This window comes from Vanellus vanellus, assembly GCF_965231255.1.
Source record: "Vanellus vanellus genome assembly, chromosome: 17".
Taxonomy (NCBI): Eukaryota; Metazoa; Chordata; class Aves; order Charadriiformes; family Charadriidae; genus Vanellus; species Vanellus vanellus.
This window is the reverse complement of record NC_138922.1, coordinates 11,441,781-11,468,843: the sequence shown is the minus strand read 5'-3', so window position 1 is coordinate 11,468,843 and position 27,063 is coordinate 11,441,781. Positions and strand designations below refer to the sequence as shown.

General features: G+C 37.9%; 1 protein-coding gene across 1 annotated transcript in view; it reads right to left on the bottom strand.

Moving 5' to 3' along the window:
- Positions 1-14,050, bottom strand: part of HELZ (helicase with zinc finger) — a 72,056-nt gene extending 58,006 nt beyond the window's left edge. The window contains exons 1-9 of the mRNA XM_082492220.1: positions 13,754-14,050; positions 11,900-11,936; positions 8,374-8,498; positions 6,628-6,684; positions 5,784-5,832; positions 5,280-5,355; positions 2,092-2,290; positions 865-972; positions 244-541 (exon numbers count right to left, since the gene is read on the bottom strand). Of these exons, the coding sequence (XP_082348346.1) occupies positions 244-541; positions 865-972; positions 2,092-2,290; positions 5,280-5,355; positions 5,784-5,832; positions 6,628-6,684; positions 8,374-8,498; positions 11,900-11,936; positions 13,754-13,963 (1,159 nt within the window). The 5' untranslated portion in view covers positions 13,964-14,050. The remainder of the gene's footprint in view (positions 1-243; positions 542-864; positions 973-2,091; positions 2,291-5,279; positions 5,356-5,783; positions 5,833-6,627; positions 6,685-8,373; positions 8,499-11,899; positions 11,937-13,753) is intronic.
- Between the last annotated feature and the right edge of the window lie 13,013 nt (positions 14,051-27,063).

Below are 27,063 nucleotides of genomic sequence, written 5' to 3'. Positions count from 1 at the left end.
CATTCTGACAAGATTTAGGGGCCATATCCCGACACGTTAATAGTCACACCCCAGATATCTGCCTTATTTAGGCCCTCTGAAGTTTTTGTCTATTATTTATATTCACATATATGATGAACATAACATACAGTAAAGGACATTTGCTAGCTGCTGATACAGATGCTGTTCTGCCCAGAAAAGTGAAAAGGAAAGAGATGGCATGAAAGATATCCACTATTCCAAAATAAACTTTTAATACCTTACCTTCAGTTGAAGCAGCATCAATCATTACTCGTTGCATGAGGACTGGTTCTAATCCAAAATCAAACACAACAGTTTGGCGAAAAGTTCCAAAGATTTCTGTGTTAAAGGCTATACTGACTTTGTATATATAATGATCTATTCCATTCTGGACCATCTTTCCTCCTATCCATTCCTGACAGTTTTCTGGAACTTCTTGTGATACCTGGGTAGTGCTGTCTCCAGCAGATATTGCAACGATACTAAAATGTGGACGATGGGCATCATAAAGCAATGCCACTCGATACAGCATTCTTGCAGGCTATAAAAAAAATGCAAAGGTTGAAATGACAGTACATTGGAAAACTGAAATTATTTCAGGAATATCTTCATTTGCAATCAGATAACGAGCGCTTATATGAACTCTCAACCTCTCAGAGCAGGTTCAAGTCCTGCCTGCATTCCAGAAATCTGGGCAGTCGATACATAATCACCAGAGCTGCTGGGAAAAGAGAGAGAGAAGGGATGGTGCTAGGAAGTTTCTCTATTTTAAAAAGAACTATGCAATTGGAATATTAATCACAAAAGGTTATGGGCTGCACTCTAGTTGTTATTGACTCGCTTTCAAAAGATAAGTAGTCCTACCTTACAAGTGAGAGCAAATGTCCATGTCTGATGAGACTTTTTGGTGGTGACAGTTACCGATAGCTCAGGATTATGTTCTACTCTCACTCCTTCTACACTTTCGCTAAGCTAGATTAAAAGAAAAAGAAAAGAAGATAACGTTAAACTTCTACAGACAGAATCAAAATAAAAACATTCAGGAAAAGGTAGCATTTTTTAACAGAAAAGGCAGCATTTTTTAACAGAAAGGGGAAAGGATGGCTTCCTAGATTGCGCAGGATCGATGCAAGGCCTCCAACAGGAGTTAATGAAAATACGTGTTAAATCGGAGAGACAAGCAAGCCAAATCTACTAGATGATACCGTGTAAGCAAAGAATTGTCCATTTAGGGACAATTAACCACAGGACTTGATTTTCAAAAGCCAACTTAATTGTAAATGTTTGAAGTAGAACAGGATTTCATTTGGAAAGAAGGATCTGATAAAATGAGGCCCAAAGACTGCATTTCCAGAAGACTCCAGATCTCACTGACATCAGTGAGACTACTAGAGAAACCGGGAAACTAGAATCAGGCTTTCTCCTCATTAAAGCATTTTGCATAAAGTCCACTCTTCCCAGATTTTAATCAATCAACAATAGATGGACCGAAAACTCCTTAGGGTCAGTGGTAAGTAGAGCTGGTCGAATGCCACAAAAACGTTCTTTGGAATTCCAAAGAGCTGCTAAGTTCGATCACATCCATACCCCGCACTCTTCAGTATTCAAACTTTTTTTGAACATTTGGGGGATTGGCTGTTCTTCATACAAGTGCCTGCAGCTGCAGGCAAAGAAAAGGAGCCATGAACAAACAAGAGTATTCTCCACTAAGTCATGAAAGCTTCGCCATTTATTATTCTCCAGCTTAAAAAGTTCTGCCACCTAGTCAAGGAACAGGAACGATACCATGAGACTTGGCCGACCCATCCTGCACCAGGAATAGTAAATACGCGAAACGAACAAGCTGCGACTAATCCATAAGCTCTAATTCACAAACTCTAATGAATTTCTGAAAAGAATGAGTACATTTGCAGAAATCAGCCTATGTCTCTCTTTGCAAGAAGACATAGGGCAGGATGGAAAGAGGCGCAGATTGGTTGGGCAATTTCTTGGTAAGGAGTAATTCGACCAGCTCTGATAGTAAGGGCCAAAAACAGGCTCATCTGTTAGTTTTAAATATGAGCACATAGGGAAGTAGTATATTTTCCTTACCACTTTCTCAGGAGATAACGAATTCATCCATTTCTCAATCAAGGTTTCCATATAACTGCCCGAACATTGTTTGTTTTCCTTCTGCTGTTTTAATCTGATCAAGCGGGAAGCATATCGTTTTTGCCATTCTGTTAGCTCTTCCTGGGAATGTGCTGAAGTACACTGTGCACCGTACCTGCAGATCCCTTGCTCTAAAAATCTACATAAAATAGGAAAAACGATTATGCCTTGAACTTTTCGGTCTCCAATTAAAAAAATAAATTTATCAAAATTTTACTTTTCAAGCCAGAAGGACATTCTTTAAGTCTCTCTCACAGAACTAAAGGCAGTTTGGTCCATGTGAACTAATTTGGAAATATATAAATATTTATGCAGCATTTTGTAAGAGATGCAAAGTCCAGGAAAATATATCAAATTTCTTTGAATCATAGGGGGCCACAAGTCTTTTCAAGAAATTTCCAGCTTCAAAGAAGAAAGAATCGAGTGTTTGTAGAGCAATTAACACAATGAGATCATGGACCACCCCTGAAATGACTAGGCACTATATTAATATGAATAAAACACTGTTAATCAGGGGCAAAGGGAAGATACAGCAAGTTTCCTCCAACGGTTACGTTATTAGCTGATAAATACTCATTCAGCAGTTTTTCCTGGAGCAACAGTGACATCACATGGTCCTTTCTACTAAATACACCCACAGAGAAATCCTCTCTCCAGGAAAAGGCTTAATCTTCTTCCTTGTAAAGGGTGTATCAGTCTAAAAGCCTTTTGCAGACTTTAAGGATTTGTTAAAGAAATACATCTTTCATTTAATGGCATGTGCTGATGCATCAAAATTAATGATATTCCAAACGCCTATATACAATTTAATCATTCGAGTTCTCAGAATTCATTGCAAATGTAGGCAAATGCCTGTATAACTTGGGAACTACACTTATAATTAAACCTCGTATTAAAATCATAAAACACAAGACAGTAGCATTATTCTTCAAAACTGAAGCCCTTCAAAAATAGATGACAAAATGAAGAATAAAATGGGGGGGGTAAGTTCTGCATACTAAGAAAGTATTGGATATACAGAATAAACATCAGGCTATCAGGATGGCTTGTTTGTTTGCTTTGCTCAAGACGACTATAAAGAGTTAATGTAAGCATCATATTTATTATAAATAAAGCCAGGCAGGCTGATCTCTATCACGATATTAAGTCTACAGAAACTCCCTAAACATAACTGTACATGAATTTCATGTGGATATCTATGTGTATATTTATATTAAGAATCTCTTCCTACAGTGAGGAGTTACTGTAAAAAAAGAAAGGATGCACCAAAACTGAATTAATACAGCAAGTCAGGACCGCACATCATTGATGAAGACAGGAGAAGGGGATCAGTGGCTGAATAACCTTTCCATAGTAAATGTATTATGTAATGTAAGGTGAATTAGAATATCAACTTTGAGCTATGTGACAAAAACAAATAACACCTGACTATGATGTACTTTTGCTGCAAGGTTTTCACCTGGATATCTAGGCCATGCTTCTATCAGTGGGTATAATTTGATTCAGCATACACTTTTCCTTTAAGAAAAGTTTAAACATTTAAAGGTTCGCATGCCAAACCGTAAATAAAATAAGCATGATACATATCACCATGTTACTAAAGGCATTCTTGAGCTATGTTCCTTGATATATTTTAAACTGAAACATTTTTCTTGGCAGTCAATTTCACTATTTTTATTGTAAATTTTCCAATTCACCATTGCATTAGAATGCTAAAGTACAATTCTGATTTTCATGGCCCAAATAAAATGGAGCGCAAGCATACAGTCACCTGTTCTTATTAGCTACACAGCAGATTTAAAAGCAAGTGGTTTTCCTTTTCACTATTGAACAGGAAAGCATATTACTTTAAAATCTGTCATCGTTATGCAATTTTTCCAAGTTCTCAATGTTCATATTTTTAACAAACACTTTTTTTTTTCCTCATTTTTAGTTTCTTATCTAATACCTCCTGCAATTCCATAGCTTCATTATCTAGAATAAATATGCTGTACTCCTACTGCTTTATGGCACAGAGGGGAAAAAGAAACCACAGCTTCAAAAATTCATATTCAGTACCTGTAACTGCCTCCTCATAAGGAACTAAAATCTTTAGTCTATGGTCAGAACGACACTGTTCATATGGATTTGCTGAGTAAGGCACATGCTTCTCACTGTAAAGGTTAACAGTGTGCATAAAGCTAATTACAGCTTCAGTGGAAAAAATGTTTCAGAGTAATGCTTGGAAACATGGTGTAGATGCTACTCAACAGAAAGTCATCATAAGCTACAAATTGTAAATATCTGCTTTTTAAAAACTGCTGAATGTGCACCAGATATGATAAAAATCAACAAGAGTTGCTAAGATTTAGCATCTCTATAAAATCACACCAAAAGTAGCCCAAATTCAGCAATTCAGTCACGTCAGTTTAAAAGCAGGTCAGATTCCTGCTCGTGTTTCTAAAACAATTTATTTACATCAGTTACAGATATGGCAGAATCAAGTGCATAATGATGGTTCCTTCCCATATATATTAATACAGTTTTATGTAAGTAATGAAGATTAACAACACAAACTACAGGCAATATTGACTAGTAGACTGAAAAATAGGAGGAGGAGAAACTCCAGTACGAGGCATTGGATCTTCAGCAAGGCAATTCACCTCTGTGTATTCGAGCTTATGCAAAAGGGAAATAATGAGATCCAGAGGGAAATTGTACAAACGTCTTTTTTTATCCGAAGACAAAGCCCATCTATCAACAAAGCCCATTTATCTGAAGGCATGCACCCTATCTGCTGTCAAAGCACACTCCACTGTGCTTCAGTTTGCTAAAACCGTTGTTTGTGGGAACTTTTCACATCTCAAATTACAGAAATTAGAAAAGGTAGGGAAAAAGACATATGCTGACCTGTGACTAGAAAAATGGACCTTAAACCACTCTCCTATGAAAATGGAGCTGGTGATTCCATTTTATAAACTGAGGTGCTTCCGTATAAAATGACCCTTCCAAAAATCTGTGAACAAATCAAGTCTTATTCTAACAAGTACCTTCATTTTCCTGACCTCTTAATCATTCTGTCAGCAGCTAAACAAAAGAGGAAACGTTATGATCCCTTGGAGAATGTTGGTACAAAGCAATAACTTTACCTTTTACATAGCGTATATTCTTCACTGCTTGTGACTCCCCTGGGTGGAGGGCGGAACTGCCAGCCATCCCGGGACCCTGCAGAGTAGTCACAACTTAGAGGTTACTTGTCTAATTGCCAAGTATTTCTGAGTCAGATAGGAACTGTTCAGGGAACCGTACCTCTAAACATCAACCCAAAATGCATTCGTACACAAGCAAAATTATCCACCAAAAATTATTTTTCAATCCTTAACAAATTCACTTAGAACAAAGCTACAAAGGCTGTGAAGGCAAGTTTCAAACAATTTGAAGAACGAAGCAGGCTCCGATACAGCACTTTGACCAATAGAAACTTCTGCCTCCAAATTCAGTAAACGAGGAGATAATTCTACCTCAATTCCCAGGGCTCAACACAATATTCAAGCCCGTTTTTTGCTTTTTGACTACTATGCAATGCTGAGCATTCAGCAGGATCCGAGTCTTCTCATTACAAAATGAAGTAGCTTTAGAATGGAGTTACATACCTTCTTCTAAATCTTCTACATGATATCCTGATGGTACTTTACCAGCTGCCTGCAACCGTATAAAAAACCCCACAGTTATAAAGGAACAAAAAAACAATTCCATCAATAAGAACTGCTTTTGCGGCTTTGCTGTCAAAATGTGTTTTAGAACAACCAATAAAAAAATATTAATCAGAAGGCTGAAAAGACTTCCAGTCACAAACATGAATTTCACATTAACCTAACAACTGGATTGCAGCCGTTGATAAAAGAAATTCTGACAGGAACACTGAGTCCACTCATCATTAGAAGAAAATTTTACAGATTTTTACAAGACCAAATTCCACCCCATGATCGTCTTAACTGCAGTAAAGTTTTTAAAAGGCCAAAAGTCTAAACTGCACTGAGATGCCTTTCAGCTTTGAATCTACATTAAAAATAAAGCCCAAAACAAAAACAAAGAAAAAAAAAAAGTAGCAATTCAACCAATAGGCATGACAGATTCGTCTCTAATACAAAAAAAGGTGACTGATAGAGCATTTATATGTTAACCAATTTCTTAAGTCATGTTTATTACTTCAGAATCATTTCGAACAGAGAAAAATACAATAAATACTTTCTACTTGCTACTTCAAGAGAGTCAACAGCCTATCAGCATCTTTCCTTATTTTCTCATATGTCATGCAAGATTGCAACAAAAGGCTCCTGAATAGGTAGGTGGTAAAGACCAACAGACCAGTGGAAATAATAATGTTTGAACCAGTATGTTCATAGTGAGCCCGGATCTCCCGGGACACATGAAAACAAGCCCTTCAGCTGTTTCAGGTACTGCTCGTTATTTTCCCAATAATATGCTCATTATTACCTCTGTTTCAGCAAGAAGTGTTTTCAGTCGTGTGAGATCTTTAGTTACCATCCCGTTCTGGGGGGAGAAAGAATATTAATAAATCAACCACATAAACCTTCACATGCATTAAACCGCAGCAATAAAGTATTTCCCTCCACACCACCACCAAGGAGAAGGACGAGAAGGAAAAATGAGTCTGACTTACAATGCACAATTTTAAGTGACATACTACATAACACTGAGCAAACATTGCAGTAAAGAAGAGAATTTTACACTGGCCAAAGACTGCACTAGACTTACAGGACAATGTGTCAGTACAGGACAATGCAGGAGAGCAGCATATGTAGAACAACTTGGGGGAAAAAAATGTCTTACAAAGTTTAGCTGCCACTCAAGACAAATATTAATAGCTACAGTACTTATTGACCGCCGTCCTCCAGAGCAGTACTCTACGTGCACAGTAGCCCTGGAGGCAGTACAGCCCCATGGACAAGGACCCAGGAGATCTATGCTCCATTATCAGCTTGGCCTGCTGGGTGACCTTAGGCGAGTCACTTCACCTCTGCGTGCCTCAGTTTCCTGTCTGCAAAATGGGGGCAGTGACACCGACTGTCTTCACAGAGCACTCAGTAAGCTACTGATGAAAAGCGCTACACATAAGCCACGTGCTGTATTTACTGAAACACTTCAGTTGTGAAGGAATCGATATAATACACTGTCACTGCTGGCATTGTGATGGATTAATTTCTTCTTAAGGATCTACTTTACAGATCACCAATCTCTACAATTTCTTAATTCTCTCTGCTCTGATGTAGACTACATAACTCTTGGAGTTTTCATGAAAAAGCAAAGATTAGCCACGTAACTAAAACTAACTGCATATTCAAGCACATTTGAAGTAAAAATCTTTCAAAACTGAATTTATCTGAAATATATAGCTAAGTGTAATAGGCTCTCCTACAACGATTTCTGTTGTCACTTACCTGTTCCTCATGGCCTGACCAGAGCTGCTCTTGTCTATGCTATGACCACGTTTCTGGATTTAGCGTCACCAGCAGTTCATGGTGACAAACTGCATGCTATTTAATCTAGATTACAGAAATAAAAAGGAGACTATCCTTTGGAGACTTACATATGTCCCTAATTTTCCCTATATGAGTAGTCACATAAGAGTCAGAACAGTTACTTACACGCATGGAGTTAAAAGCATCTTTACAAGTTTTGACAGTTCACGGGTAAAATAGCAGCTCTGAATTCAAACCCTTATTTTTGTCTTGAATTGCAAGGCTTTTTTTTTTTTTTCTCCTCGACAAGCTTTTCATGCTGTCTTAAAACTTATCATGGGCCAGTTGTTTAAAAGTCCTATCAATAATTTTTCTGCTTTAATGGCTAAACGTCCTGAAGTGCATACAAAATTGTGTCAGGTACAATTTTAAAAAAAACTAAGCAAAAGTTTGCGATTTAAATTATTCTATTAAATCGCACAAGTATGCAAATTATTCTGCATTCCCTGAGGATTCAGAGCCAACAACAAAAAAACTTTTCAAAATCATAGCGACTCTGAAACACTGGTAATGCAGCAACCTAGGTATCCTGATTACATATGCGTTCCCATATACTTATCTTTGTCATTTTCATAGAAATCATTTTTGTTGCAACCTGCCAGTCAAACATATGTTCAGAAGTTTGTTATTAAACACATTTTAAAAAACGGAAATACAAAACTGCTTTTTAAATTATGTAGATTGCAGCAAACCCACTTACCAGTGATTCACCCATCAGTGATTTGGAAAGAACATTAGACACAATTTGCAGCTTCCCTTTAAGATGCATGCAGCAGAGCACTGCACGGAAAGATCCATCTCCCTTGGCCAGCCCCTCTCCCAGCACTGCAACACAAACCAGCAGCTATTAGCTTCAGCACAGTATACATTCAAATAAACTATACACAGTTTCCTTTCATCTTTACCATGAAAATAATGTCTGAAACTTGGGTTGAATCCATGGCTTCTTGGAAAGACAAGTCTTGGACGTAAAGGAAGTATGACTTGCTCTTGTCTAATATTAAATTGAAACTTGTCTCTCACCATCTAAGAAATGCTGTACGTGAGCTCAAAAAAGGTTGTAATGTTTACATGCTAAAATAGACAAAAATTCTGTGGGAAGGGTAAATTCAAATATCTGACACAGACACAAAGGACCTCCTCTTCACAGAAAGGGTAAAAAAAAAAAAAACACCAACAAAAAAAAAGAAATAGCAACCAACAACCTCTCAGTAACACAAACATGCTCAGGAAGATCCATTCATGCTCACAAAAAGCATGCCCTGTCGTTTCCAAATATAGCTAACCTCCTCGTGGTCAATTCCTGCTACTTTAAAAGGGCTTTTATTCACTTACGCTGTAAAGTGCAGGATATAGGAACGATTGTTTGAGTCCAGAAATTTACAGGCTCCGTGTAACAGAAAACTTTCCTAATGCTTTCTAGCACTGGATCGGATAGCTAGCCAGACAGACACTTTCATTGACACTTCCAATAGTGATAGGATTTATTTCACGATATAGACGTGCTTCAGACAAGCAGGAATAACACTTAATCATATATATTACCTGTCCAGAAAACGAAATGCCAGAGTGACTAAAAAGCTAGTAAGCTAAGCATGTGAGTTGAAAAGAAGGCTGGACAGTTGTTTAAAATTATGGAATTATAATATATATTACTGTTATTGCAGGCAACATCAACATCTGTGTTTATACTGCTCCTCATGCAGATGCAAACAGCTTCTGTTAGTGCTAACAGGAATTTTACATTCACCACAACTTCAGGATTACATTTTAGAATAATAAATCAAAACTCCTCACTCAACCGACATTCACATCGTTAACAGAAATTGCATGAAAGACTAAAGAAAAATATTCCCACAAAACACTTACATAAAAACGACTAGACATCCCTTCAAAATGAAACAGTAACTAAATCCTGTTTAAAGTGCCTCATAGATTAGTCTGAATTCACCACTCTGATGATACTGACAACATTTCCAAAAATAGAGCTTACTTCCCAAATCAGAAGCAGCAGCACCAGAAATAGCTTTTACACGTTTGTCATTTTGCTATTTTAACCTCAAAGATTAGATGTCCAATTTTAATATTTCAAATCATTAACTGCACAGTATCACGATGCTAAAACATAGGGTTGCACATAAAAAGTTACAACAGATTAACCAGTATCTTTTGCTAAAGATCTGTGGAATAGTTTAACAGATCGTAAGTTATCATCATTCCTTGTAACAATGCAAGCAGCATACTACAAAGAACGCATATTTCTCCAGCTATTCCAAAATGTACTTATCATTTATCAGGTTAAAATAAAACACTGTCATAGGTATGCAACACATCACATCAAGTCTTCTAAAAAGACAGAGCAGCAGGTTGAATAAAACTTTGTCTGTTAAACAAAATTGTATCAAGAAGCATGACTACCAGGTAGTCCACACTAAGGCTGTTTCTTCCCAAGGATATTTCAAACATAAAACTAAAACTAATACCTTGCAGGATCGTAACTGCAGATACTCTAAACTGTCAAATGCTGGGCTACAACTGACAACAGCACATCATAGGGACCGCAACCAAATAGTTCAGTCATATATTCATAAAAATTCTGGGGGGTGCGTATACAAATATATTTATATACACATACACCCCATTTTTATATACATACATAAATATGGCATTAAGAAGCTGAAAAATGCCCTCAGTTTTAGATCTGGAAAAAAATATTTGCAGAACATACTGGCATGAATTAAGGAAATTAATGTTAAACTGGATGCTATGTCTTTGTTGCTAACATACATTTGGACGCTGTTTTCTCTACTTAACTTAAAAAAAAAAAAAAAGTAGAGATTAGTGGTCCTATTCCACCCACTTCTATATCTGTCCAGTGAGAGAAGAAAAATAATTAAGATTACAGTTCCCTTGAGACACTGATAACTGACACATATGCCAAGAAAAGGTTTCACAGATGAATGTCACCCATCTACCCCTATGACAAACCCATCAGATCTCATCAATGAGAATACTATTCATTAAACAGCATTCTCCCTCCTACCTCCTCTAACCATCATTCATCTTTCCACATGCATCTCTCACGCTTTCACTTACCACTGTGAAAGACAACTGTGAGGTTAGTCAGAATATTATACCCTTGGCATACATCACCAGTTAAAAGAAGCAGCTTTAAAAAAAAATCAAGGCTAATTTAAGAAGGATACTGATCAAGCAATGTTCAGCCTTTTAAAATTTGTTAAACTTTAATTTTACACCTACAGAAAGCAAGTTTACTTTTCTTAGTTGTGTTTTATGGCCCTTCACAAGCAGGCTGCAGAGCCCTACAAATTCCCCAGACTTGAGTATCAGTGAAGACAAATGCATTAAAAAAAACCTACACAAACAAACAAAAAACACCCCCTAAAAAAAAAAAAAAAAACACAAAACCAGAAAGGAACAATTTAAAGTTTGTCATTGCTAGCACAGGAATGTCGGAATAGTATATCACACAGTCAGTGTGACGAAACTGTGGTTTGAGGAAATTTCCTTTAAAACTTAAGAGTAGTTAAGGAACTAAAAACTGAAAGGTGGGATCTACCCACCTTTCTTTCCAAATCTAACTGATAAATTCTGTTCCAACACTTACCAAACTCAGCAAAGAGTTCTCAGTGAGTTTTGAATCACTTGCATTATACATGAATAACGGAACATTAGGAAGGATGGTTAATTCCTTTAAAAATACCCCAACTGAACAAGGCAGTGAAACATGAAAGGCTCAACTTCAATGTGACATATGCACATTTGGAAGCTTTAACAAAGAGAAATAAATTTAAGTACATCATCTTGATTTTCTCTGAATCAAGTCCCAAAATGCAAACCAAAATATCCACCATGTCCCTAAGAAAAAAGACGGAACAATCAGCTGTCTTTATCTCCGCAAGAATCCCAACACCATCAATTCATTTGTATACTAAAATATCTATTAGCCAAATAGCACCACTGTGCCAAAGACATGCATTTGAGTTCTGATACTTGAATATGAGTTACAAAACAGTGAGATCTCTCCAAAAAAAAAAAAAAAAAAAAAAAAGTAGAAAAAGTATTATAAAGCAGATATATAATTTTAAATCGGGGAAAAAAAAAACATCGTTAGGAAACTAACAATTCTGGGCATCAGTTTTAAAAATTCAGACAACTGACTGCAATTTATAACACTATGTAATAAAAAAAAGAAATAAGCATACCATGCCTACAGTCTTCATCTGCTTGCCCATATTTTTTCTGAAAGGTAAAACATGAAAAGTTTAAAAATGGCATTATTCCAGTTAGCATAAACAACTACATGCTTGAATTACAAGTTTCTTAAAACTTTTTAGAATCCATTACTTCATCTTTTCCCGAGTGGAACATGTAAAGAACATCAGTCACATGTCAAATATAATAGAATTACTTCTTAGAATGCTGACTTTCTCAAATTCTTAGCAAATGAACATTTTAAAAGAGGAATGTGAATGGGCAAAGGTATATGTTTTATATGTGTTTGTAGGTGGCTCACAAGAACTAGGAAAAATACAAAAACTTAACTTTCTTTTCTAGCCACTGTAATTTTTTTAAACTTGCACTAATATGGTGCTGTCGGAATTTGTAAGGTACATATTTTATTTTACTCTGTCTTATCAGTGGTGACTTTAAAAATTACCTTGTTTAGTAAAACAAGAAGGAAAATTTGGGATTTCTTTTTTTTTTTTTTTTTTTTACTTATAAGTCTTCAAGTATCTATATAATTCAAGTCTTTAAGAGGAAGGTTTTGATTACCAGTATTCTTCCAAAGCCCCTGAAGACTCACTGCAATAATTTCACTATGATGAACATCCAGATAGGTGCTTCACAGGATTTTCAAAGGCATCCAGATCAGAAACATATTAAATACTGCTAAGCACCTACCTACATATTGGTATATGTAAATAATTTTGAGAAGCCAAGTCTGTAGCAACACAACTTCCATTTTAAAAAAATAACCTTAGTTATTTCTGAACCTCTTCCCCTGAGGAGCCATAAGACAGGTCACATCTTATTTTAAGAAGTTTCCCAATTTTTGTTTTGCACACTGAATAGTCCAATTCAGCCATCTATTTAAAGAATGCTTAAAAATGCTCTCTAATCAGACGGGCAAGATTTATCGTAAAGCAGCCCAGCAAGGTCTTACAACTTGGCCAAACTTTTTCCACTTGGGATGACACTGTTCATACTCAATACATGAAGATTTGGGATGGACGAGGCCCCTGTAAATCTGTAATAACATTTCCGAAAGAGAAAGGTACGGAAAAACGTAGGTGCATTAAGCAGGCTGTAGCTTTATTCTCAAGCACTGTAATGTCCTTTCCTTCAAGAAAGCGTAGATCTCTGATGCTTTCAAGGACAGACACGAATTTGGCAATGGCATCACCTATAATTCAGGGTTAGGCCTCTTACCTTGCATTTACAAACCTTTACAAAGACCTCAGTTTTCACTTTTCCATTAAAAATCAGCCAGAGCCTAAAAGTTACATTTTTCACCAAACATGCTCTAGCCTAGCAATGGAAAACTAGAGTATGATCCCGTATTAAAAGACTAATGTTAGGCCTATGCAAATGGAGCTAAATTAGGTATGAACTGGCTACCTGAATTCTGGCATTTCTTAACTTTGTTTTTTGAGTGTTTAGATTTGCAATCTTAATTTCACACTCTTTAAAGATAACGTAATTTGGTATGTAACTCAGCAAAACTGTACAAGCATAATACCCTAAACCCAGATATTTTGCCTTCCTGGAGTACATTTTCATTATATATATTTTTTTTTTTTTTTAAGTATTTTTTCTCATTCTTTTACAGACCTGTGATTCAGACCCAAACTACTTAGAGGTCCCGATCCTGAAAAATAAACAGATCAAGGAAAACTACAAGGCAGAAGCCTCATATATGCTTTAGCAAGCGGGATTCTGTGGCAAACCGCCATGCCAATCACAGCAAAACTCTGACTTTTATTTAAGTCTTGAGAGCACGAGATATTTGATTGCTCTTTCCAGTTCACTAGATACTAGTAAAGAGTCACACTCACAAGTTGTAAAAAAGAAGCAATTCTATACAGAAGAGTCTCGATTTTGATGCGGTCGATTTCTGCCTGGCATGCCTCCGGGAGGTGAGCTGGGGGGTACTGGCTGAGGGAAAGGAGAGCCTCTGTGCAATGCTTCACTGCCACTTCATAATCCTGCTGCTTAAGAGATTCACATGCTTGTTCACATGACTTCTCTGGTCTTCTGTCTGCCATGACTCAGGGACAGAAATCCTAGAGTGGGGGCAGAGGGGATGATAAAATGTTGGTTAGCTGTGTAATGGCAGTGACAACGTGCCAACCAACTTCCAGTCCCACCTCAAGGTGCTGCGTCACATCCCTTTCGTTTTATGCCATTCGCATTTCCTATCCCAAGCTTTCTCACTACCTAACCTCTTCCCAGTCTTTCCTCCATCGCTCCCAGCTCTCGCTTTTCATTCTAATTCAAGAAAGTGTTTAAGCCCGTGACTGATTTTAAGAACGTAAGTAGTGGTTTCAAATTTTAAAGCCAGCATGGATTTACGCCCTTTGCTACATAGAGGCGTTTGGGCCTTCACTGGCAACATGACCTTGGCTTCGGAAGTAATACAACTCATCCGCCAACTGCTCTTTCTCCAAACCCGCAGCCACTTACTCCAAGAGAGACCTCTCTCTCCAAAGCACTTCTCACCTACTCTCGGGGGAAGGAGCCGCTCTCTCCAGCTGGAAGAAGCGCAATGGGGATGGACAAGGATGTATGAGAAACAACTGGAGGTCAACAGGAAACCGCTTGTCTTTTCCTTCCCTTGGTTTATTTCCACTTATGCCTGAGAAAGCCAAGATACCCCTGCCACACCTTTGTGCAGAACTTCTTAAAGTAATTTTTAGTGGAAAAAAATTTGAAACAGCTGTGATAAAAATCTGTATACAAGACAGGCAACATTATCTGCCAACAAACTGAGACAAATGGTTATTATCCGCAATCTAAACCACCAGCAGAGTCATAGAATGGTTAGAGTTGGAAGGGACCTTAAAGCTCATCTCATCCCAACCCCTGCCATGGGCAGGGACACCTTCCACCAGCCCAGGCTGCTCAAAGCCCCGTCCAGCCTGGCAAAAAAAAAGCAAAGCATTTCTATAATCCCTGTCTACATTCTCCCTTCCTTGACATAATATTTAAATATGTGATACACATCCCTAGAGACACGATACTTTAAAGCTGACTTCACAAAAATGTGTTCTGATAACTGAAAGAGGAAAAACTGTAAGAGTTCTCATTTTCATTTTTAGCAAGTAGCCTTTTATCAATAGTCATGATTATATATCAACTATTATGATTGTCTCAAATAACTATGTTTCGCCCACTTTAAAAATTCACTGCTAAAAAACTTCCTTTATACTTTATATTTTTAGGTTTTTAACCAAACTAAGGTAAAGTAACGTCAAGTTAATCTGAAGGTCAAATAAATGCATTTTCTTTATATGAAAAATAATTCACTATGCCACTTTCCTCATTAACACATGCCTAAGCCAATATACAGTAGAAATGTAAACAAGACTTTTCACATATTATACAACATAGTATTCTATGTGTTGCCTTCCATTCTTAAAATTTCATTTTCAGTATCAATATAGAAACATAAAGGAATAGTGATTTTTCAAAACAATTCTGATTTAAACCACCTTCCCTTTTACAACGTTTATAAATAAATTTCTTATGTACAACAATGTATCTTCCCAAAAATGAAGGAACACAAGCATGAATATTTTGCAGTCATCCCGATACAAATCTGTGATACATGCCTCTTTCTTAACAACGACCTTGCAAAATATTACCTCATCCAGCCAGATATTTCTTTTTCTGCTAAAAATAAGTCCCCATTTTCAATCAGACTATGAACAGGAAAGTAGGTTTTGCATTTCCATACATATGAGTCAATTCATTCATGGAGTAATTCTACTAACATTAAAGACACTCAGCTGGATCACCTAAGCACATATTTTCAGTTATATGTGTGTTCTTACGCTGCTCATGCAAGGATCCTTTCTAGATACAACTAAAAATTACACTGATTTCCATATCACTAACATTTTAGGCCACAGTGAATTTTACAAATCTAGGATTTGCTTCTATAGTAATACAATAGTTAATTGACGTTTTTCTCATGTACATTCTGTTTTCCTCCCAAGGGACTGAAAAGAGAGGATTTCATGAACTCTGATGTACTTTTGATTTCCTCACTTCCTGGCTGACATATAACCAAAATTCCTTCGACAAAAAGTCTCAGCAGAGCTTCTGTGTGTTTATTCCCGAGGAACTGTTTATACACGGATCCCATGGAACTGACCTGGCCAGCAGAGCTGACAGGCATTTGAAAGCTACACCATCCTGCCCTTCTCTCCAACATGGCACCATGCAGAAGTAAAACATTTTTATTTCTCGGTTGCCTTATGCTGGCTGTTTTGATAAATATTGAACTCACACGGCTGAGGAGAAGAGGGGTTTGCATGCCCAGCAGTGGCCTGCTATACTGCAAAGGCCACACGATTTCTTTGGTCAACTTGAAGGCTCAGGGAGCACTCCAGAGGATGTAACCGACCCCAAGCAAAAACCTGTGGATTGAGTTAAATGGAGCTAAGAGAAGCCAGGACCAGGCTGTTTGGGTAACTGGGATAAACTGACTCACACTATCAGTATTTGAGAGTAATTAAAAAACCCACTGAAGTCACAGCGCATGGGACACAGCGATAGCTAAGGAGGCGCTGCAGTGTAATTTGTGTTTAAAAAAAAAATCTAATCCTAACAAAGAAAACCAGTATGTGGACAACATATGGAAAGCGAGACACTCAGCCTCTCAGATTTCATTTCAGTTCCATTTGCAGACACAAACACGCACGTTTATTGGGTATTTGCACCATCTACTTCAGACTCCAACCCAGGTGCTCTGAACTGTTCCTTGGAGGCACCTGACTCTTCCTGCCGACTCCTGAAAAACCCATGCTCCTAGTTTTGGTCCCCTGAGCTGTGCCTAAATTAGCAACCGAGACGTGAATGTGAGTACCGTGCTTTCTTAAAATCTGGTCTATTGTAGTACCCGACCTTCACGTGTTTAAAATTATTTCAGAACAGTTAATATTTTAACAGCCAAGGAATGTAGACACTTGTCAAAGGAAATTTATTTTGAGTTCTATAAATGTTTATTTTCAAAAGTTTCAAATGTAAAACTGGAATTTCTACATTAACTTTAAGAGTAGAAATTATTACAGGTTAGAATTCAAAGCTAAAGTGTCACAAAGTCTGTGCTGTATTTCCAACTCTCTTTGCAAAACTGAGCAAATTCCTTATGCACTTCACTTTTTCTGTCTGTAGAATTGAGATTAAAATACTAAGCATGTAACAGAACAAATGCCAGGATTATTCATTTTCTCAGAATGACCTGGAGAACTGAATGCCAGAAGAGCGCTAAATTCAAATTTGAGAAACAAATTATTCTAATAGCAAAGTTTAATACACCTTCAGAATTTTGAAGAAACAGCAAAACAGGCATATTCCCACTATCTGAAATCACACATCCAAAATAGGTGGACCTACGTTAGAGATACAGGCACAGTGTCTTATCAACACAGCCTTTATTACCAGTGGTCAATTGAAAGCATTTCTTAGCTTTGAATCATCTCACAGCAGCACCACTGCCTACAGAAAGGCTTCCAATTTATGCACTTAAGTAAAATATTTAAACACAGTGCCTGTGAATTCCACGTGCTCTGACAGTAAGCATCACATTGACTAGAGCACTCACAGAAGTTTACACAACTCTTCCTCACTGGCTAATCCAGAGGTCTAAACCCTGGCTTTTTACTTTGTACTTTCAAAACAATGCAGTAGAAGAAAACTTGCTGATCTTAATTTCTTTGAAGGCCAAGTCGTGCTCAGTTTAACTTGCACAAAGTATCATTTAAAAGATCTGGCTAATTCCATCTGCTGTGATTTAAACCTTGGTGGTTTTTTCAATGAACTGTGAGGGTTGGGGTTTTTTTCTTTTATTTCCTACAACCAATGAATTTCAGGCTTAATAATCCTAATGAGTATGTCTCCTCCTTTCCAAAGGGGTTTTGTAAACAAACATGAAAAGAGTAACTAAAATCTAATCTCCAAATAAAACTGCATGTTTTCCCTGCAGAACTGCAGAGGGGGCTGGGAAAGGCAGAAGGGACAGTTTGAGGAGGAAAAGCGATAAACATCATCATCTACACTGTCATTTCTTTCCAAGTAAACACTGCGCCTGCTTGGTGCACAGGGGGCTTTTGAAGAATTACTCCACAGTCTGAGTCCAACTTCAAACTAAAAATCGATGTAGGAGGAGAGAACATCGTGAACTAAAATTTTCATCTTTCACAGCAGTTTAACTCATGACTGTGCACTTTCACGCTTCACCGCTTACTGATGAATTCTGTGGAATCAAAGGGTCCATACATTAAGAAAATGATAAGTTAAAGCATGTGACAGTTCCTAAAAAAATTCAAACAGATGCTTTTTCAATTCACTGTAAAGCATCTAGCCAGATAACTCTCGCTGTACTTCATAAACAAACAGATTAGAGGGCACAATGCTGTTCCTATTAATGTTATTGGCAAAATTCCCAATGTCTGCCAAGACAGAAGGATCAGATCCAAGGTCTCGCATGCCAAGCTGACAAACAGTAGACAAGTCAGTAAATATTTGCATATTTTAACCAGACATTAACATCTCTTATAAAGATTTATGCTAAAGCAATGATGTTCAACTTGCAGTCCTACAGCGAGCCTGGTAGGAATTTACTGTCAACTGAATACACTTCAAGAGCCACATCCCGGGATTCACAAACCGAAGCAAATGAATGAGACCCATTGCCATGGGGGACATGCAGGGGGAAGAGCCTCTCCAGCTGCCTCCCATTACAATCCATAACCCTTCAAACAGTTCTGCTCTGAGAAATAAGCACCCAAATATTCCTTGCCAAAGCTATTCAGCTGTGTCCTCCAGTTAAGAGCCCACTGTATTGCACGAAAGGAAAGGAGAAGAAGGGTTTGCCGTTCCATTGCCTATTGCGGTCAAGCTGGCACGGGCTCAGAGAAAGCAGGGCAGGAATTCAACTCATCCTGCCGCTCTCTAAGGAAATCCGTGCCGTGACCACACTGCCTGTCCTAACCCTTTGTGATTTTGCAGCCCTTCTTACAAATTGGAAAGGCTGGCCACCAAACTGGACAGAAATTTTATAAATTCAGGTGATACGCCAAGAAAAGACAGCTGTTTTATCATAACTTCCCAGTGATTCCTTTTAAGAGGCAAGAAGAGATCTACTAGATTCATTTTTGAGGCTGGTTGTTCTGTCCCTCCCTGGTAACTTCTGAGCTTCAAGTCAATTTGAACTGAATTTCACAGAAGTATAAAGGGTCACGAAGATGCTGCAAGTTTTATGAAAAATGTGTAACAAGACAGACAACAGAGACCCAGATTTTTAAGTCCACCCAGGGAAAGGAGTAGTTATAATTCAGCCTCTTATTGATACCAAGAGGTCAGTCGCCCCACCACTTACTGCCACGTGCTGCCATTTACCCAGCCAGAGAGGCAGCACTGTACCAAAGTATCCCTCACCGGTAGGAGAAAAATCTTACTTACATTTCTTGCCCATAATGATAAAAGCTATAAACTGCATTCATTAGCTTAACTGCTCAAGGATCCATCCAGTAGTTTCCAGGTTTCACTAAAGCAGAGTTTCCAAACCTTTTAGACTACAGACACTAGCAGCACAGGTCACACAGCTTTTTGAAACTTGGTACTGGTAAAATTGAGCTGTAAACAATTCACATGTGAAGGCCCCAAAAATTCGTTGTTTCCATAATGCAGAACAATAATATTTGGGAAGTCAGAATCTTGGTACAGACACAATCCCTGTGACTGAAGAGTCTTCTAGTTCCCTCTCCCTCAAAATTATCAGGAAAAGACTGACAAGATACGTTAATTTACACAGGTATGGAAAGATCTGGGTTCGTTTAATCTGGATTAATTACAGTGCATTGAGTACACTACCCAATAAAAATGTTAGACACTGTGAACATGCCAATGTTACAGCAAAAAATGATGGGTCACTGAAATGCAACTATCTAGACTTTGGAAACCAACTGCATTTGTCAGTCCGCATACTAAAAGAGGGACTAATACATCTAGCTACGCTTAAACCATAATACACACTTGCTCTGGCATCTCTAGCAATCCCATCTTAAGGCATGCTTGCACCTCCAGATAATGTTATGGGTTTGTTTTTGTAGTACCCCGAAATATCTTTAGGTTAGCAAAATAAAATTAAATATCTATTTCTTTTCCCTACCTATAGTGATTAAAAAACCCTTATCTTTGCCTTTAGACAAAAAAGCATTTTATTCAAGCCTCCAGGAAGGAATAAAATGCAGCTGCACAAAACACAGAAGCCACTTACAGACACACACACAGAAAAAATGCACTTTCCTAGTGTCATGACATATATATCATAAATAATCCCACACTCAGAAATCATTTAATAAAATGAGAGTAGATAATGATAGTGCACTATACAAACAGGAAAGACTTAAGAGAACAGAGAAAAAAAGGATAGGACATCTTTCATGTGCAGGGTGCAGAAAAGAATTATTTGAAAGGTGCTTTTGCTTTTTTTTATTTTAAGAAAAATGTAATAGCAGAGACCTTATGCACTCATTTATTGCAGTTATGGCTGAAGTCAGTAATATTAGTTATACACAGTACTCAGAAATGTACTGCACACCTTACAGAACAAATACAAAAGACTCCACCCTTGAGAAAGGACAATCTAATCAGTTTTCTGAAATAAGTGAATTACTCTGGTTAATGTTGTAAAACTCCAGGCAAAATGACCCTACTTGAAATTCCAAAAATGATGTTAAATCTGAAATGGTGCATACAGAATGAGGAAAGATTATTTCAAGGTTTTATTATATATCATAACAGCAGCAAGAACTTCTGCTGCATGGCCTCTAAGGAACACGATATGCTTGACTTTGGGAAGGGAAAAAAAAAACGTAATTAAGAGGTTCATGATGCCCCCTACCATTAAATACTCAGATTATCCTTCCGCGTTGAAAAACCAAAGAGAGCACCATAAATTAGGAGGACAAGTGATCTCTGGCCACATAAATGGAGCCTCGAGTCTGATCCTATAAACTTAATGTATAGGATAAACACATCCACATTTACTGAAAAAGGAACGAGTGCCTGTGGGTGGTCTACCATTCACATAACAATAGTAAGAAAAATATAGCAGCAATTGAGATTAACAGCAAATGCGTTCCGCATCTGGATCCTCTGCGTTCTTTAAATCACTCACAGATAGTAATGAGTCAGATTTTACATACATCACAGATAGCAACGAGTTAAGATTTTATTGTGTCGGTTATGATTTCAGTATAGAAACTCATATTAAGTGATTATTAACACTTCACTACATTTACTAATCTCTTTTATTTTCATTTTGGAAATAGTAGCAGAAAGGACAATCTATAGAGGCAGCAGCAGCGACATACGCACATGGACACACTGGCTATCTTTGGCTCAAAACCCGAATCTAACTCCTGGCCTCAGCACTTGTAACCACCTCACCCACCACCTAAGTACCCCCAGTATCTTCACCTCCTGCCTTTAAAATGATCCTTTTTCACACAGCTGTCTGAAAACACTACCTGTCTTGATGAAACTAAGCAAAATCCACGGCAAGTCAAAGCACAACAACATCTACCCGGCATGCACTCGCTTTGTCTGAAAGCCATCCGTAACAGAGATACACGAGTCCCAGTTACACAAAGCAAATATATATACATATTGCAGTCACTAAAATTCCAGTACAAATACTAGGTTGTAAAGTTCGATACCCAAAGGCTGTGCAATGACAGAAGTATCTGTACAAGGTCTTGTTGGCCCTCCCATGTGTCTGCATTATGATACAGCCCTTAACTCCATTAGTCACATATGACATTTTCCAAGGGCTACCTGGCGGAATGAGCAGGCAGAACAGAGGCTGGCTGCTTAACGGACATAGATAGATAGATAGATAAATACTTCAGCATAGGGCCTAAGGCCTTATTTTACTGCATGCTACTCAAATCTGGTTCTCAAGACTGCATTTTAATGTTTTCATTAACTTTTCAGGAATGCTTACAGATACTGTGACCGAGCACTTCACGAGTATTAAGAAAATATCTTTATCCTTCTGACATTATTCCCATTTAACAAAGAATCAAGACATTAAAACACATTAAAGCCAAAAGTTCCTATAAACTTCTTGTATTCAGATTAAGACAACTAAAAGTGATTTTTCCACCTTTCTGCTCTGCCCTGTATATACCGCCCTTTATATGACCAAAACGGAACACCCGGCGTCTGCAGAGTGACTTAGGAGTATTCAGCATTTCTCTACATCTCAGCATGGGAGTGTTCATTAGAAATACAGAAAATAAAGATAGACTGAAGTATGATTTGCCTTTTTTTTTTTTTGCCATTCCCTACTCCATTTCTGAAACACTTTCTAATTTATGCAAATAGCCAAACTGTAGTCCAAACAAAACCCGAATTAGCATTATTAAATAAATTCTATGTATCCACACAGCATAGCCTCCCTTCTTTCTTTCTAACACTAATATTTCTCAATCTCCTGGTTCAGCTACCCCCATCTCCACATTTATTCTACGTATTCTGTGAAAATCTACATTGGCACTGTCTGTTTCAATTCAGTCGCTGCTTCCTCTGGGCTGCATGAAGGTAAAGCTGATAGGAAAGTGGAACTGGGTATCAGAGGTACGGAAGGGGAATTCTCTGTGCTCTCATTTTTGCCCCAAACCATACCAGGAAGGAATGCAGAAGCCCTAGCCTTCAAATGGTACAGAAATGCCATTTAGCTGAGGCTGAAGTATATTCACTGCGGGGATGATCTTTTAGATTTGTACTGAATGCTAATTTGACCAACACTAAGCAGATTTTCACAGGGTCCATAACAAGTATATCCTTGGCAGAAACATCATACTATATACCACATCTCGAGTTTTTACAAAGCAGCACCATAGGACATTATATATTTTTTATTTTATTGTGAACATAGGAATATATTTTTTTGCCCGTTTTAGAAAAGACCAAATCATGTTGGCAGAAGCCTTCCCTCCCTCCACAGCACCCAAAAAGTCAGCCTGCGATAGACACCTACCATGGGAAACTTGAACCCAAATAATTAAAATTTGGCAAGTAATAACCAACTGAAATGAGGAGTGTGTCATAGTAAGCATCAGGTAACATAATAATAGGTGGTGCTTCTGCCCCACCTAAAGTTCTTTTGGCTCCTTCATAGAAAATCTTCACGTAAACAATCTTTCATAATAACCGGTTAACAGCAGCAGTTTGTATTCCATATACCTGTACGTTCTTACTGCTTTCTGAGAGTAGAGTTTCTCACACTTATCCAAGATGAGGGCATTTTAATTGAAATATTGTCCCTGAAATATTGTCCCATGGTTACCATTTTATCCCCATAACAACATCACCAATCGCTTACTTTAAAAAAAAAGCATTAGAAAAGTAATTTAATCTTTGCTTCTCTTAATGAAATTTGCTAGAGAAAAACAAAGGGAAAAATCAGCACTGCATGACCAGCCAGCTCTCCGTGGAGCAGGACCAACCTGCAAGTCTCAAACTCAAACACACTTTGCAGGAGAATACAGTATTCCTATTTTAAAAGCTGTTTTAAACATAATAATCCACAACTTTTAAAACTATAATCTACTGGTGGCAGAACCTCTCTTTTAAACGCTTGAGTAACAGAACAGGGCCTTGTTCCCGAGTGTCTCTGCACATTTCACAATATAATGTTTAGTAATAACTTGGACCAAAAAAAGCGGACACCATTAATCTTAAGGACTCACACAGTCAGGCAATCACCAATAGTCTTCACCACTGAGTCATAAGATACTGCCACAAGTCCTTTTTGAGAAATGTCTGCTGTGCACTATATAGGCACATCTGTATATATGTGACTAAACACCTGTCACTTAACTTTAAAAATTCCAAGCAAGTACAAAACTGTGTTCCCAAGGAATGCAGAGGGGAGTCAAAGAAGATTCCCAAGCATTTCAACACAAAACATGTATCAGTATATTTACAAATGTATTTCAGAAGTTTAAATGCAAACACCTATATCGCAAAGTTTTCCACGATGCTCACTGAACTTGCCGCTCAGACAGCACCGTCTTCAGAGAGCACTCGACCACAGGTCATCTGCCAAAGTTCACCAATTTAACCAGTCTCGGAGACAGGATCCAAATTACTGGTTCCTAACTTCCACTCGTTTTCAATTCGCAGCTTCCTCTAATACAGCTCTATTTGGATTTCAACAATAAAAGTATTTTTAAAATTAGGAAATTATTTATCACAGAATATCACCTTTTGGAAAACCCCAAGCTCTTCCCTCCGCCTGCCCGCCCGCCCCCCCCCACCCCCCCAACAGCTAAACAGCTCCAAAGCTCAGTGGTTCAATCCAACTTTTCTCTCCTTAACAGGGATACTGGAGTGATGCTGAAACAGTCTTTCCTTAAGTGTCAAACTGTCGTTTTCACAAAAGAACTTTCTCCACTCTCGACATGTCCCAGTATTGCCAAGCAGCACAACCCTATGACTGGGAGATCTACCTCCAGAAGACAGCTTTGACCACCAATGCAAAGGCAAATGCTACAGGTATATATCACAGTTTCACAGTTGGATGGGGAAGAAAAAAAAAAAAAAAAAAAAAAGCCCTCCGTTCATTTTCTGTTTGATATGCAAAATATGAATCACTCTTTCAATCCATTCAAGAGGCAAAGAACGTAGAAATCTTCATGTTGAATATCAGTTCCAGTGCACAAACTGAACACAGATATAAGCCAGAAAGTTGTGACACAGAACAGGAAAGTTTTCTTCCAGTATACCTCAGTCTTCATTGCAGCATTATAATGAACTTAAACTTATTATAGTAGTGAATAATACTGTGAGTTTTTTGTTACGCATTTATACAGTGCTTAGCACAAAAGGGGCCTACCATAACAGATTTAATAACACAATCATCCCACCCACAGATACTCCAAACACCTTTCCCCAAACCATACCTATTATGTAACTGTGTATGATATTTTTGTGTGCTGTTTTGAAAGTTCAAAGCAATAACTAAACTCCACCACTAAAAATTGCTATCTTTATTGTAAATAACCTTTGAAATTAATTTTTACATGACTGCGCTTCAAATAGTTCGGCATAATATACCTAGGCCTGGCTTGGGGAGTTATCTTCTAACTCTGTATTTTAATATTAACCCTTCTACATCCAGATAAAGCTTTTATAACATCCCTGTTTCCTGTCCTCAAACGCACAAAGACGATACTACCAACAGGTTCAATTTTTAGACCTCTCCTGGGAATAGAATATGGATTCCCAAGTTCTCCTCACACAGCAAACCCTATGGGCAACACCGTAACTTGTATCCAAAACACAAGTTCCCTAACGGCATTCGCCCTACTCATTCCTTTTGAAATGAACATTAGAGATTCAGTCACGTATTTTAAACCCCACTCAAAGAACAGACATCTGCAGGAATGAGTAACGATCCGGCTGTGGTTAATGGCATAATTCTCACAAAACTTCGGAAGGAGAAAAGCGGTGTGTAGCCCAGCCAAACAAATATAAACAAAATTGCAGCCAAGCAATATCAGTCAGTTCAAACGACAAAACAAATGTCCTGCACCATTCCAAACGTGTGAGTGTCTTAAGATATGGCCAGAGTACAGTTACCTCAAAACCATTAGCACAAACAACTATAATCAAAACCATCACTTCAATAAAATACCCGCAGCACTCAGCTACAACACTGCGTGAGCGCAGAGTCAGAAGTATGCTAAAAAAACATGCCCCTTAACGACCTCCCTGTGCAGACAATGAGAAAAGCCCAACAAATTCTGGCTCCTGAGATGGCAGAGGATCAGATGCAAAGCGGCTACCGCAGCTGGTCAACAGCGTTCGGGAATCCCAGCTAGCTGATGGGGAATTCAGTTGAGAGCGGCGAAGGAACATTACTTGGCAACAGAAGCGCACTGCCCGTCCCCGTCCCCCCAGATTATCCCTGGATAAAATGAAATTTCCACCTACAAAAATACAGATTGCCTTACATTGAGAAGGTATATAAGGAAGAAGCATTATTTTATACGCTGCCAAAACCACTACGCTTTTCATTTGTGGAATTCTGCATTTATTATGTCCACAAAGATTTGCTACTTTCTTAGTTTGCTGAACCACTAAATATTTTCCAGCAAATTAAACACTCGTGCCGCATTACTAACAATCAGGATTCTCAAAAACAGCTCTTGTTGTGTTACGTATTTCCCTTTTGCCATCAGGTCTGAAGGGCTCTGAAAGACCTTCTAAGCATATTTTAGCAGTGTAATTTTTAGTGTTTTGATGAACACAGTATTTTGCCATATATAACTATGAAAAAAAAAAAAAAACCTGTGAAATTCACAGACTGAAAGATCATTTCTAAATAACACTTACACTAACGACCATAAAACCGGCTCAGACAAATCCACACACTCCTCACATTTCTACCCTTCACTTCCTGCCACTCCAACATTCAAAATTCCATACCTAACAAACATAATTCTACTCATCTTTTTTCTTCCAATGTTTAGTCATTACAGCTCTGAGAATCATCAGCCTTCCTACTGCTTACAAACAGGACAGATCATGAAACGTATTTCCCCAGACCACATATAAGCCAAAGACTCAAAACATCCACCTCAGTCACATCATTCTTCATGCAAGTGGTACTTCCTGAGACCAACAGAAACAAATCACACAACAGTTTACAGTAACATCTCTAAAACATCTTCTTATATAAAATCACTTACAAAAAAACCTCTTGCTACCAACTCAGCAGCACTGTGTATCTACCGCTTCTTGGAAACGCTGTATAGTTCAGTGTTGTTTATTCTAAATTACCTTCCTGCTAATGTAGGAATCTTCTAACATCTGACAAAGAATCCACACCACTTAGAAAATTTGAGTTTGCTCTCATTCAGAGGTAGAACGGGGCCACAATAGCCACTCAGACTTTTTACTCATGAAACTGAATCTTTCAGTGTAGTAAAATTACATTTAAGAAGGAAAAAGATTGAAATCTATGATTTCTTATCTGGCTTTCCTGCAATAAATCTGCAATTTGGTATTTTGGAGGACTCTGAGGAAAGACCGGGTAAATACCAGTGAATTTCTAATAAATTTA